Source organism: Megalobrama amblycephala, linkage group LG3 (assembly GCF_018812025.1).
Source record: "Megalobrama amblycephala isolate DHTTF-2021 linkage group LG3, ASM1881202v1, whole genome shotgun sequence".
Classification (NCBI taxonomy): domain Eukaryota; kingdom Metazoa; phylum Chordata; class Actinopteri; order Cypriniformes; family Xenocyprididae; genus Megalobrama; species Megalobrama amblycephala.
Genome location: NC_063046.1, coordinates 15,417,015 through 15,432,796, shown reverse-complemented (window position 1 = coordinate 15,432,796; position 15,782 = coordinate 15,417,015). Strand labels below are relative to the sequence as shown.

At 37.7% G+C, this 15,782-nt stretch overlaps 1 protein-coding gene across 6 annotated transcripts in view; it reads right to left on the bottom strand.

The window, feature by feature from the left end:
* Positions 1-15,782, bottom strand: part of tub (TUB bipartite transcription factor) — a 139,024-nt gene that overhangs the window by 20,638 nt on the left and 102,604 nt on the right. For 5 of the 6 annotated variants that reach the window (XM_048184182.1, XM_048184188.1, XM_048184187.1 and 2 more), the window contains exons 3-4: positions 4,132-4,294; positions 1,077-1,211 (exon numbers count right to left, since the gene is read on the bottom strand). In XM_048184182.1, the coding sequence (XP_048040139.1) occupies positions 1,077-1,211; positions 4,132-4,294 (298 nt within the window). The remainder of the gene's footprint in view (positions 1-1,076; positions 1,212-4,131; positions 4,295-15,782) is intronic. The other variant, XM_048184185.1, reaches the window with a different exon arrangement.

Genomic DNA, 15,782 nt, shown 5'->3' with positions numbered 1-15,782 from the left:
TTGGCAGTAGAGCAGCAATTTGGTCTCTCTCCAGGAGCGGGTTCATTAACGATGTGTGCCATGCTGTCATTGATGGAGAAAGTGGTGAAAATCCTCAACACGCTCACAAGGAGATGGACTTAGATGAGGGGAAATAAAAAAATAACAGTATGGAGAACATAAAGGCATAAGAAGATTGTATATAGCTGTGGTATAGTTTAAGCAAACACACCACATGAGAGATGGCAAATTACAGTATCTGCAGTTTGGCTGGAATGATGTGCTTTTTATAGGTTTACTTTTATCCAATTAGAAAGCAAATTAACTCTGTTCCATCCTTTCTTGGCTTTCTTTCTTCTGTGGAACAGAAGAAGAACATATTTTGAAAGTCAATGGGGTCCAATGTCATCTATACAAAATACAGACAAAAAACAATAAATAAAGAAATAATTTCAATATACAGTATATTCTTACGTGTTTCACAGAAGGAAGAGTCATACAGGTTTGGAACAACATGAGAGAAAACAATGACAGAATTTCATTTTTGGGTAAAATATCCCTCTGTTTAAATGCCAATGTCATAGTGTAACAATTCAGCAGGAGAGTTCAAAACAATAGCTAACTGCAAAGGGCAAGATACACAACCTTTATGTGCATGGCAACAAGGCAGTGTTGAAATTGATGTGAAAACCATAAAAAAAGAAAAATAAATGAATACATTAATACTGTTTAAAAGTTTGGGGTCAATAAGATTTTTGTAATGTTTTTAAAAGACATCTCCTATGCTCAGCAAGCCATTTATTGCCATTTATATTTATTATTCTCTTTGCTGAATAAAAGTATTTCTTTAAAAAAAAATCTACTGCCCCAAGACTTGTGAATGGTAGCGTATATTCATAAGGAGCAAACAATGCTGTCATGACGCATGTGATCATCCTCAATCAATTTTTTCTCTCTAGTGCAGGTAATGCTGATCATGACACAAACTGAATCACTGGATGACACAAATGTCCTTCACACACTCAGACACAAGCACACACACAAACAGATTTTCGTGCACATGCTGAGCCTGACGGTTAACAGGCTGCTCAGCTGACCTTTGTGCTTGCCCTTTTTCTCCTTCTTGGCGCTGCCAGTCTGAGGAGTGGAGGTAGGCGGCTTGGATTTTTTAGCCGAGCGAGGGGCCTGAACCTCTGCTACGGCTTTAACTTCTTCCTGTTCCGCTTCTTGTACTAAACGAGGAGGTGCAGGAGGAGCCAGCAGGAGCAGAGAAGATAGTGTGAGAGAATACAAAAAAAAAAAAAAGGAAAAATAAAGAAAAGGGTTAAAATGAATGAGGAGAGGAAAGAGAGTTAGCAAAGACACAAAGCAAAAACAAAGCTTACGTTTTTAGCGTACACACAGGAGATGGCTGCAAGCACAAAAAACGAAACATCCCACTGCTCTCGTACACCCCTGGATGCAATTTTAATTGAAGAGGATTCAGCGGCTGTCAGTGCAACTGTTAAATCAAAGCTTTGAGGCAAAATTCATTCCTTCTCACAGCCTGCTCCTTTTAACTGTCCGTCGAGGCTGTGAACTGCTGCGCTTTCTTTAAGCAACAGATCTGTGAGGGTTCCTCTGAGTCTATGCACTCTGACAATACTCAAGAAAGTGTATATCGCTGTCAGTTTGAAGCCTGTCGATAGATGGAGTACATCAATAACACTGAAAGGCTTAAAAAGACAAGCCAGTCAGATTGAGTGAGAGAAAGGTGATCAATGGTTTAGTTATGGAAAGAAACAACAGAGACATTGACTTGCTATTTTTAAAAGAGATAGTGACTCAGAAAGAAACAATGAAGTTATTTTTTGTAACTCATGCTTTGAGAGACTGAAGGCATCAATTCACAGGTGAGTAAAGCTCTTCACTTATCAGGCATTACGTGTCAGCATCAAATTATGTAAAGACACAATGCTGCAAAAATATGCGGCTTTGACCCACCCAAGTCCCCAGTATTCAAAATGGCTCTGATGCTGCTTTGCTTCTGTGACAACAAAACCCTCAAATGTTTTTCCTGTCATTTCAGAATATACAATTTATAGGGCTTAATCACTATCAAAGCTTAATGAGTCAAATCACATCATGCAAAGAAATATTAATGTTGAGGGCAGCATTTTTACACATGTAAGATTATAAAGTGTGAAAAGGTTGATGATTATTATATCATTACATTATAAATTATTTGATTGTGTTTGCATTTTCCATGCAGTAAGTGTCATCCACACAAATTACCAAACATAATAATTACACAAAGGCCTTCTATTTAGCTTTCTTGGAACTGATTACGACAAAGCTATGCAATTCAAATTGCGATTAAAACATTTGAATCACAAATTAAGGAAATATTATGCACAACACAATCAACTACAGTTTTACAATTCACTGAAGCTCAGGCTGGATGAGAGCCAAAGGTGCTCTCTTTTTGATGAGACAACACAACACTGAGGGGGACACAGTAAATTATTCATAATGCTGTAAACCACTAGTATCAACAGACATTCCTCTCTTTCATAACACAACACAAGCCTGTGAGGATTATTATAGTCCCAGAGTACAGGTGATCAGTATCAACTGAATGATGATTTACTGGAATGTCTAGGATTCAATACAAGTTAAACTCTACCGACAGCATAATCTCAACTGAAAACAGTTTTGACAAGTCCCTCAGCTTGTAGTAAAAAGAAAAAAAGGGAAAGGGAAAAACTTGGTCCCACTTTATATTAGGTGGCCTTAACTACTACGTACTTACATTTAAATTAATTTGATACAATGCACTTATTGTGTACATACATGTTTTAACATTGTACTTATATTTTACAAATGCCAGCATGTAATTACATCTGTAATTAATTTCTGTAAACTACACTGTTGACTCATCCCTTACATCCTGATCCACACTTGATCCTACCCATACCACCAAACCTATCTCTAACCTTACCCGTATCCCATCTCAATAGCAGTAAAAGTGTTTTGCCATACAATATGAACACAATAAAGTACATTGTACTTATTTTTTGATGCAAGTACATAGTAGTTAAGGCCACCTAATATAAAGTGGGACCAAAAACACCTACTGGTTCTTCATTAGACAGATGTCATAGGCGTAGTCACATGCAGTAATGTGACCCCAAACTTCTGACACGGTCACTGGCATATCAAAACAAGCATTTAAAGACTGTTGACAGTGTAAACAGCAGTGTTGTAATTGTGAACTAAAATTAAAACTATTAAAAGTCTAATTGAAAAAAGTTGGAATAAAATCAGATATAAACATTAGATGAAAAACCAAAACTTGTAAAAACAAAAAAAAAAAAAAAAAAAAAAAAAAATTTACATGAAAATTCAGAAAGTTGCCTTGGCAACTAACTGAAATAATAATAAAAGTTGAAGTAGTCAAACTGAAAAAAAAAAAAAAAACCGGCAAAAGCACATAATAAAATTATTTAAATTAAAGAGCTGAAAATATAAAAATAAATTATAATTCAAAACATTAATAACACTGGTGCACAAGGATTTAAACAAACAAGATATGTAAGATAGTTAGAAAGAGAAAACTCGATAATGTAGCTCTATAACATAAAAGTTCATTCTCTTCAGAATAGGCCATTTCATTGTGTAGAGCTTAGCCATAATGCCAATCGACAATGATACACTAACAGCTAAGAATAATGTTTGCTCACAAGTTGAAGAAAACAAAGAAAAGGCTTCTCATAGCTCAAAGGAAAGACCCCTGACACTAGCAAATGTTTTAATATAGATGATTGAGGGTTGCAGTGACATTGTAGGAAGGGTTTATCTAACACTGAGCAGTCTGGGACAGAGATCAATAGAGTAACTCAAGCCAGTACCGCTGGCAGTGCGAAGAATGGCAGCATTGTTTGCCGAACAATCAGCAAACAAGCATTTCCATTTTCAATCACCGGCCTTTGTGGGACTCTCTGTTTGAGCAGCTTGGGTCGATATTGGCAAGTCAGTGTAATAACAGATCGGAACAACGTCTGCCCTCGAGAGTGAATGTGACCCTCAGAGTCTCTGTGACACTATGGTTATTTGAAATTTTTGGGGGGGTTTTTGGGTTTTTGTTTTTTTTTGCTATGTGGCTGTGTGTACCGTGGTAGATGGTGCTGCTGTTTCCGCTGAGGTAGCTCTCCACGAGGGGAGCCTGTTCCTCCGACTGCCGGGTCCTACGCACTCGAGACCGCCCGTCCAGATTAGACTGCACCATCAGGGGCTCCTGACGTTTCTTTTTCTGCTTCTGTTCCAGTAAAGCTCGCTACAAACACACATTAACAGATACACACACACATTCTTTAGTATACAGACAGTGTACAGGCCAGACAATACAGTACAGTAGGTCAAAACAGTTATGAGTTTTTAGTTACTTGTGCTATATGATAGTCTATGCAATACATAATCAAAGAACAAAAAAAAAATGTTCAAAAACTGCAATGGAATAACATATTTATCGCTTCACTTCAAAAAGATGCACAGTGTGAAATGAAAACCAATCAATGACTACATGTAAGTTCATTTCGTATTTCTTTAAACATAAATATATATATGGAAGACATATTGAAATGAAATGTGAATAACTGGCACAAAATATATTTATATTTATTGTATGTAGCCTAATTTGCACGCATCAGGGAGCTCGCCTTTTACTTTCACTTTCTAATTCGCAATTGCATATACTCGGTGCTGAGTGTGGCACGTCCTGATATTGCTGAGTTAGATGTGTTCCTGGGTCAACATATTTTGTAGATCCTGGAACAACATTCTAGTCTGAAAATTAGTCTTAACCCTATTCCTACCCCTACCCCTAAACCTAACCCTACCCATAAGTTATCCCAAAAATCAGAGGGAAATGATAGATGAATAACACTGATGTAGAAGCACCAATTCATGATTTTAAGACTAAAGTTGACATAATCCGTAAACTTGTCCCTCAAATCTGATTGATTGGTTGATTTGAATGTTGTTCCAGGATCAACAAAAATGTTGACCAAGGAACGTGTTGAACTCAGCAAAATCAGGTTATGCCTGAGGCTGCATTCTACAAGATAAGACATTAATCAGACAATGCAATGAATTCTGTTGTGCAACGAATTCTCCGCCATGGTATTATCAGTGATTCACGTGATCAGTGAATTGTGATTCCTGTAGCACTGTGTGTGACTCTGCAGCTCGTGCTGGATGAGCAGAGCAGAAGTTTACAATAGTTTACAATTGAAGCTGAATTAATTTCTATAAAAAAGCAAAACGACAGTTTGGGCACAGTAATTCGATGGGCATAGTAATGTAAATGTAGCTGTGGTATATTCTATGCTAATTTCACCCTCACGCTCCGTCATGGTGATATCGAGAGACAGCTTTCACCTTGACAAGAAATCTCGTCACACTTTAATATCATGAGATCTCATGGCATGTGTTTCTTGTGTTTTGTTAATGTATTTGTTAATTTATTTGCAAAAATAGAGCTGGAGATGAGGACAGGATGCACTTTATGTTTTAACCTCAGGGATGCATTTTTCTGTTGTAATCTTTCTATATAAATAATGCAAATCTTTCAATATCAAAAACCCAACAATTTTGCAGAAGGAGACTGCGGATCTGAAAACCCCAAAAATCAAATAAGTCAAATAAATCAAAATCAATAAGTTAAAGAAATCTTAATAATAATCTTAGTACTTACCATTCATGTAATAAATGTATCCTCATCTAAGTCTTAATATTCTGTAGCATCAATATGAATATACTGTACATAATATGCAAAATTATGATGGAAAGTATATATATATGAGCAATATCACACTCGTAGCCGTGCGATATGGCTGTATATCAGCACGCTGTGATTCGTCCGTTGGCACGAGGCCGCAGGTAAATCACAGCGTGCTGATATACAGCCATATCGCACGGCTACGAGTGTGATATTGCGTTTATACAACAGTTCGACGGCACAAGTGTGTAAATAAATAAGAACAACAACGGAGTGTCTTTAAAACCCTCTTTTGTGCAGCACTACTTCCTTCCGCCATGGATTCAAATCTCAATTTGACAGTTGAACCAAGCCTCCGTTACTAACTCTAAAACGTCACTTTAGAACTAGTAACAAAGGAACGTTGAGTCGCTTCATTGAAACACATTGAATTTTGTACTAGTGATGTGTCGTTCTTGAACGATTCGTTCATTTTGAACGAATCTTTTATGTGACTCGGGAAGAACGAGTCGTCTTGGGGGGTGATTCGTTCAGTCGCGCATGTGCAATATTCTACAGGTTCTGTACTGCTAGAAGTAGTTCACCTGATGATTCAATTGATTAGTTCATTTTATGAGTCTTTCAGGTTTTGAGTCGTTCCTTAATCACGTGACAGACCCATACGCTACCAATGCATTCTGAGCCGGAAAGAGAATTGATTAGTTCTTTTTATGAGTCTTTCGGGTTTTTGAGTCGTTCCTTAATCACGTGACAGACCCATACACTAAGCCAATGCATTCTGAGCCGGAAAGAGAATTGATTAGTTCTCTTCATGAGTCTTTCGGGTTTTGAGTCGTTCCTTAATCACGTGACATACCCATACACTATGCTGTGTGACCCAAGCACATTATATTTATTAGTAAATAACGTTAACTCTCCAGTTTTGTTTGAGTTTGTGTTACAACTGTTAAAGCTGAAGTTATCATAACCTTGATGTTTTAAACTAACATTAATAATTCAAATTCAAAATGTTATTTGCTTTTAATTTATGTCATTATGTCCTTTTTGAGCAATCTTCTTATATTAGACCAATATGTCAAGTCTGCCTAGGAAAAGCAATTATTATAACAGCAAACTCAAAATTGGAGTAAAAATGAACAAACTAGGCTATAAATACTTTGTATTGTAGGCTTGGATTATTATATTATTATATAGCCTAGTGTTTATTTACAGATAGACAGTCAAAAAGATAAATTAATCAATATTTTATTTATAACAGGGCTTTATTTATTTATAATAACACACCACAAATCCTCAGTAACAAAAACAGTGACAGAAATGTCAGAAATAGCGTATGGGTCTGTCACGTGATTAAGGAACGACTCAAAACCCGAAAGACTCATGAAGAGAACTAATCAATTCTCTTTCCGGCTCAGAATGCATTGGCTTAGTGTATGGGTCTGTCACGTGTTTAAGGAACGACTCAAAAACCCGAAAGACTCATGAAGAGAACTAATCAATTCTCTTTCCGGCTCAGAATGCATTGGCTTAGTGTATGGGTCTGTCACGTGTTTAAGGAACGACTCAAAAACCCGAAAGACTCATGAAGAGAACTAATCAATTCTCTTTCCGGCTCAGAATGCATTGGCTTAGTGTATGGGTCTGTCACGTGTTTAAGGAACGACTCAAAAACCCGAAAGACTCATGAAATGAACTAATCAATTCTCTTACCGGCTCAGACTGCATTGGTTTAGCATGGGACTGCCTGTCACGTCATTAAGGAAGGACTTAAACCCGAAGACTTGTCAGACAAGAGGTGAGGTGAGCTTAATCAGCTTGTCATAAACTGAAGACCCAGGTAATGAATTAATCATTTCTGAATTTTATAGCATTGTAGTTTTGTATTGTTTGTAGTGGGATCAACGTTTGCATAAGTAGTAGATGTGTTGGGGAAGTACACGTAACATTTTAATTACATTTTGCTAAAATGAACGAAATGAACGAAATGACTCGAAAAAAGATTCGTTCATTTTGTTGAACGAGACTCAAAAGTCCAAGTCAGTAAAATGATCCTGATGAATGAACTTCCCATCACTATTTTGTACAGTATTAGAGAGAGAGAGAGAGAGAGAGAGAGAGAGAGAGAGAGAGAGTAGGCTATTACCTGTGTCTGGTATATTGCATTACATTCATTCTTCAAGTCAATGTCTATAATATTAGATCCTTTATACAAGTCCGTTTGAATGTCCGCTGAGGAAAGCGATCTTTGTATTTGTCCTTTTCCGTAACATCCATTACACCACAGCGCTAAAACAACTTCCTTTTGCAAAAGTTCCTTTCAATTTAAAAGTCTCTTGTGCTTCACTGACTCATTCTCCTGTAAAGTGTTGCCGCCATCTAATGGCGTATTAATGTAATGTTCACTCAATCCATATTACTTAAATGGACATATTTATATAAAATCATATTTATTAACAATAATATTTAGAACAACAAATAAGCACAACTGTACAGTTAGTCAAACATAAAGCACTAGTAAAAAATTAGGTCACCATTTACGCTTGTATGTGGGTTTTACAAATATTTAACGAATGAAAAGGATTTTAAAGAGCTTGTGACAAAACCTCCTAACTCCATTGGATCCTCAAACTGTCAATCAAACCTCACTAATCTGCCTCACCTCCTGAATAAAGTGCGCACGCAGTTTGGACATCTCCTCTGTGCAATGAAAAGGTAAATAAAGATCTGATGTTTGAAAAAAAATTGTAAAGCGTTTTCTTTACTCAAAAAAACCATATGTTTATAAAGTTTAATGTTTTACGTATTACGTAGCGGAGAGGAGTCTGATATGTCCCGTCTAGTTGTAACCAATGTGCTATATAAGGATGTAACGTAACGTTTATTATTATCAAATTTAATATAGCACAATTCGACTTGCTCTGGAACAAATAATACATTAATATGACCAAAGATTGCCCGTTCTATGTACTCAAATTGAATTATGTCTCATGTTTAACCACTATAAGAGCCAGCGGCAAATCCCCGAGGCACTGGCCGAGATGAAGCTGTTCTCGGCGGTTACAGAAGCACTGAACGGCCGCTGACGCACTCGAGCCGCATCTCCGAAAACGTCAAAACAAATTGTAAAATAGGCGCTGTTATTAAATATGAGTCACATATTTCAGGTCTAAACAACTACATTCTCGCCTAAAAAACTATTAAAACTACAGTTCGTGGTACAAGAAGTAGTATTTGTAAAAATTACTGTTGATTTGATCGGCCGCCATGACGGTCACTTCAAGCGGAGTGATACAAACGGTGAAAAGGCAGTAGGAGTGCTGTTATCACTGAAATATCGCATGGCTATCAGCCAATCAGATTCGGGAACCAGACAGAACTGTTGTATATATATATATATATATATATATATATATATATATATATATATACACACACACACACACACACACACACACACACACAGTGGGTACAGAAAGTATTCAGACCCCCTTAAATTTTTCACTCTTTGTTATATTGCAGCCATTTGCTAAAATCATTTAAGTTCATTTTTTTTCCTCATTAATGTACACACAGTACCCCATGTTGACAGAAAAACACAGAATTGTTGACATTTTTGCAGATTTATTAAAAAAGAAAAACTGAAATATCACATGGTCCTAAGTATTCAGACCCTTTGCTCAGTATTTAGTAGAAGTACCCTTTTGATCTAATACAGCCATGAGTCTTTTTGGGAAAGATGCAACAAGTTTTTCACACCTTGATTTGGGGATCCTCTGCCATTCCTCCTTGCAGATCCTCTCCAGTTCTGTCAGGTTGGATGATAAACGTTGGTGGACAGCCATTTTTAGGTCTCTCCAGAGATGCTCAATTGGGTTTAAGTCAGGGCTCTGGCTGGGCCATTCAAGAACAGTCACGGAGTTGTTGTGAAGCCACTTCTTCGTTATTTTAGCTGTGTGCTTAGGGTCATTGTCTTGTTGGAAGGTAAACCTTCGGCCCAGTCTGAGGTCCTGAGCACTCTGGAGAAGGTTTTCGTCCAGGATATCCCTGTACTTGGCCGCATTCATCTTTCCCTCGATTGCAACCAGTCGTCCTGTCCCTGCAGCTGAAAAACACCCCCACAGCATGCTGCTGCCACCACCATGCTTCACTGTTGGGACTGTATTGGACAGGTGATGAGCAGTACCTGGTTTTCTCCACACATACCGCTTAGAATTAAGGCCAAAAAGTTCCATCTTGGTCTCATCAGACCAGAGAATCTTATTTCTCACCATCTTGGAGTCCTTCAGGTGTTTTTTAGCAAACTCCATCCGGGCTTTCATGTGTCTTGCACTGAGGAGAGGCTTCTGTCGGGCCACTCTGCCATAAAGCCCCAAATGGTGGAGGGCTGCAGTGATGGTTGACTTTCTACAACTTTCTCCCATCTCCCGACTGCATCTCTGGAGCTCAGCCACAGTGATCTTTGGGTTCTTCTTTACCTCTCTCACCAAGGCTCTTCTCCCCGGATAGCTCAGTTTGGCCGGACGGCCAGCTCTAGGAAGGGTTCTGGTAGTCCCAAATGTCTTCCATTTAAGGATTATGGAGGCCACTGTGCTCTTAGGAACCTTAAGTGCAGCAGAATTTTTTTTTGTAACCTTGGCCAGATCTGTGCCTTGCCACAATTCTGTCTCTGAGCTCTTCAGGCAGTTCCTTTGACCTCATGATTCTCATTTGCTCTGACATGCACTGTGAGCTGAAAGGTCTTATATAAACAGGTGTGTGGCTTTCCTAATCAAGCCCAATCAGTATAGTCAAACACAGCTGGACTCAAATGAAGGTGTAGAACCATCTCAAGGATGATCAGAAGAAATGGACAGCACCTGAGTTAAATATATGAGTGTCACAGCAAAGGGTCTGAAAACTGTAATGAAGAGTCTGGAGATAGCGGATCCATTTGCAGCTTTATTGTAAAAGACAGGCAAACACAAAACTTGGGCAAGGCAGTACCGTAAACGGGGACAGGAAGAAGTTCAGGGCTGGCGGCAGTAAACAAGGTCGAGTCACAGGCAAGGATCGAGACAGGCAGCAAGAGTTCAGAAGCGATGGTCAGGCAAGGTTCGGGGTAGGCAGCAAGGTTCAGCAGAGTAAAGCAGTCCAGGTCGTAACAATAAATCAGTCCACAAATAAACGCTCAGAAATGATCACAGGTAGCAAATCAAGACTTCGCGACTAGGTGTGTGTGTGTGCGTCTTAAATAGTGTGGTGTAATATGGTGCAGGTGAGAGGTGATCAGTCCCAGGAATGCGGGCCTCTGGGAAATGGAGTCCAGATGGGTGCGAATCAGTATTCCGGTGAGGGTTCCCTCCGGTGGTCCGGAGGATGCACCGGAGGAGCTGTATTTGTGACAAATACCATGTGATATTTCAGTTTTTCTTTTTTGATAAATCTGCAAAAATGTCAACAATTCTGTGTTTTTCTGTCAATATGGGGTGCTGTGTGTATATTAAAGGTGCCCTCGAATCAAAAATTGAATTTTCCTTAGCATAGTTGAATAACAAGAGTTCAGTACATGGAAAAGACATGCACTGAGTTTCAAACCCCATTGTTTCCTCCTTCTTATATAAACCTCATTTGTTTAAAATACATCCGGAGAACAGGCGAATCTCAACATAACACCGACTGTTACGTAACAGTCGGGGACTCCGCCCCCAATATTTGCATATGCTCATGATCCAGGCCAGGCGGAACCGCCCAGCGGAATCATCGGAAGTTCTGCAAGCAGAGTGAAGAAACAAGCCAAGCGAGGATAACAGCGAAAATGGCAGATCATGGAAATAAATGTTATGTTCCAGGCTGTGAAGGGGATGTGAAAACTTTTCATAGTCTTCCTCCAGAAAAAAACTGTCAAAAGGCATGGCTGATGTTTATCTATAACCGGATACCGGAACAATTTAACTCAAAGTTGTTAGTTTGCTCTGCCCATTTCACCACGGACAGCTTTTCTAACCTGGGACAATATCAAGCAGGCTTCGCTCAGCGTTTGACACTGAAGAAAGGGGTAATTCCAACTTTATTCCCGCAAGCAGTAAGTAGTGCTTTTATCCACATCTTGGCTGTAGAAACTATTTCTGATTAAATGTAAAGTTTCTTAGTGAGCTAACAACATTAACGACCATGTACCCAGTGTTGTCTAGATCTAATGCAAGATGCTAGTACAGTAACAAATAGCAAAGTTTACGTAACTACTATTAACGGTGAGGTTAAAATTTATTACTGTCTTTGTTATATAAATCTATAACATAACCGTAGATACATATGCCAATTCTCTTTTGTCGGATATAATTATAATTTGACCTATATTTAACCAACAACACATTACACCGAAGCTAACTATGTTAGTTTATTTGCTTACAGATAGCTACAGATACTCGATCCTTCTAGCTAACTTTCTACACCGTTCAAACTGAAACGATAGTCATTTGACAAGACATTTAGTCACTTTTTTTCAAATATTTTTATTTTTGAGAACTTGTATGACTTGTATGCGTACACCTGTGGAAAAAGATATTTATAGACGATGTAAGTTTTTGTTACTAATAGCTAAATCGTAATCACACTACGGCAGCTGAGTAGTAAACATGACACTGCTTTTTTGGAATGTCTTCTATGCTTTACTTTGGTTGGCTAAATAAATCAAATTTAAAATCATATCGGTAATGTCAATATATTAGAAACAAATTTTCGTTCGTTGTTTAGAGTTGTTATTGCAAAGTGAAGAAGCTATCATTGTAAAACCATACAGCGACACATTATTACAATTATTTTTTTTTACAATGCTAAAAACAAAGTTGCAAATACTGACGTTATGAGTTATAGTGTAAAGTTAACGCTATATGCTAGTTCCATTGACGTAACAGTTACGTTTTGCAGGTGCATACTGAAAATAAAGACTAACTTACCACTCAGAAACGTCTATGGCCAATCGCAACAAAATTGGTTGTTCCTCTACATCTGCATCTTCGTCAGAAACAGGCTCAAACATATAAGGTTGAATACCAAAACTCTCCATCGTTCACGCCGTACAGTACAGATTTGTTCGCTATCAGTGTGAGCTACTGGAAGGAGCCGAACAGTGAAACAGCCAATCAGAGCGGAGCACCATATTACTATTCATGAGCCTTCCAAATAAGGCAAAAACAGACCTTTTCATTCTAGGGGCTATTTGTGGGGTTATAAATGGAGCTGTAAAACCATATCTGGACAATTTTCGGCCATAAAAAAGCCACATACCCTCTATGTAGATATCAGGGAACAATTTAAAATGTTTTTTCAAATCACTCAAGGGCACCTTTAATGAGGAAAGAAAATGAACTTAAATGATTTTAGCAAATGGCTGCAATATAACAAAGAGTGAAAAATTTAAGGGGGTCTGAATACTTTCCGTACCACTGTATATATATATATATATATATATATATATATATATATATATATATATATATATATAGGGCCAAGGCAACTAAATAGGTTGTAAATAGCTTTCTCAGCCACTCATCTGAAGCTCCGTGACTCATGATACAGCACTGAAGAGATTTCCATTTTATAATTTTCCCTTGAGAAGTCTCTGATGAGGTCTAACTGACCTCAAGACAAATCACATTTGCTCTAATAAAAAAATTTGGTTCTTCACAAAGTAAAAATGTGACATGTAACACAACACATCTTCAAATCTGGAATGGAGCCACACAAAGAGCAACCTGGAGCGCAGGGATGTGTCGCTTCTTCATAAAACTTTTAAACTCCTAGACCTAAAACCAACCACTACAACACGCCTTCCCTTCACAGACAACTGCATGTTCAACCCAGCATGGGTTTCCCCACACAACATTATTCACTTTCGCAGCAACCTAATGTTATGTTATGTAAAGCTATAGCCAACAGTTCTGGGGAGATCCCAGCGCTGGAGTCTATTAAACATTAAAGGAATCCGTGAGCAAATAATGGGCTTGAGACCAGGTCTGTCCAGTCACGCAGAAAAAAACACCCTCCCCTCTGCTAGTAGGTGCTGTGAAAATGGAAAATCCTTAAATGAGAAAGGCATCTATTATCATAGATAATGCACACAGAAACATGCCATTACCTGCTATAAAAATCCATAAATAAAAAAGTATTTTCTAACTTTTCATTAGAGCTGGGCTGACATTTTGATGAGCCAATATCGATACTTCAATTCCAACATCAATCTTTGAGTCTGTGCTGTTTTCTGTTGATGTGTGAACAAAGTTGTAGTTGCTGTAGTTGTAGATTATTGCTGCTGCTGCTGCTGCTGCTGCTGCTGATGATGATGATTATTGCTACTGCTGCTGCAGGGCAAGTACAGGAACTTGCTACTGTCAATACATACGCTGATACGCTGCTGTGCGTATGCAAGACATACTGCTGCTACACAAATAGCATATATAAAATTACCATCACCCAGCAGATCTATGTGAAGCTGGGGAAGGTGGAACTCTGAAAACGTGCTGCAAACTGCTATAGTGAATGTTAAACCGCTATTTAAATGTTGTGAGCAGCAAGCTCATTGGCTGCAAATGCAACATGAACCAATCAGCTTGTGCTAAATAGTTAACGCTGAAAATTTCCATTCAGTTTCCGTTAAAGGGTTAGTTCACCCAAAAATGAAAATTCTATCATTTATTACTTACCCTTATGCCGTTCCACACCCGTAAGACCTTCGTTAATCTTCAGAACACAAATTAAGATATTTTAGTTGAAATCCGATGGCTCAGTGAGGCCTCCATAGGGAGCAACGGATACTTCCTCTCTCAAGATCCATAAATGTACTAAAAACATATTTAAATCGGTTTATGTGAGTACAGTGGTTCAATATTAATATTATAAAGCGACGAGAATAATTTTTGGAGCGCCAAAAAAACAAAATAACGACTTATTTAGTGATGGCCGATTTCAAAACACTGCTTCATGAAGCATCGGAATCAGTGTGTCGAATCATGATTCAGATCGCGTGTCAAACTGCCAACGGTTGAAATCATGTGACATTGGCGCTCCGAACAGCAGATTCGACACACTGATTCATCTGTGCTCCGATGCTTCCTGAAGCATTGTTTTGAAAACGGCCATCACTAAATAAGTCGTTATTTAGTTTTTTTTTTGGCGCTCCAAAAATATTCTCGTCCCTTTATAATATTAATATTGAACCACTGTACTCACATGAACCGATTTAAATATGTTTTAGTACCTTTATGGATCTTGAGAGAGGAAATGTCCATTGCTCCCTATGAAGGCCTCACGGAGCCATCGGATTTCAACTAAAATATCTTAATTTGTGTTCTGAAGATTAATGAAGGTCTTACGGGTGTAGAGCGGCATGAGGGTGAGTAATAAATGAAAGAATTTTAATTTTTGGGTGAACTAACCCTTTAAGGACCCATCAGTCTGCACCGTCTAGAGTTTTATGGCAGAACTAGGCATGCACTTTATCATATATTAATTATATTTTTACTGTTAGTCTTATTTATTGTATCTATGTTTTAATAAATCTGTCATAAAAATAAGTAAGCCACCTTTTAAATGCTGTACATTTTGAAATGTAGAACATTTAAAACATAATTATATCATTAAAAAGTTAAAATAAAAATTAAATGTTTATATACAACTTGGTTCTTTTTTGAATGTTGATCATTATATCTAAAAATAAATAGAATTTGAATTTGGACTTAATTTTTATCTTATAGTAATACACAGCATTATTTTCCTTAAGACATTGACATACACTTGCACTGTACCTGATATATATCCAAACAAATCGATATCGAATACAATAAAAATGAAATCGGAATTAAGAGCTTGTGAATCAGAATTAAATTTATTTGTAAAATCCGTGTCAATACCCCGTCCTACTTCATAGGGATCTTGCATTAAAACAAAAAAGGTTAAAATCCTTTCATTTGACACACCTTGTGATTTGTTAAGCTCTAAAATTTGTCATTTTCACATAGAGACACAATGAATTCATTTGTTTTTAATAATGCTTCATGTCTCTACAAGA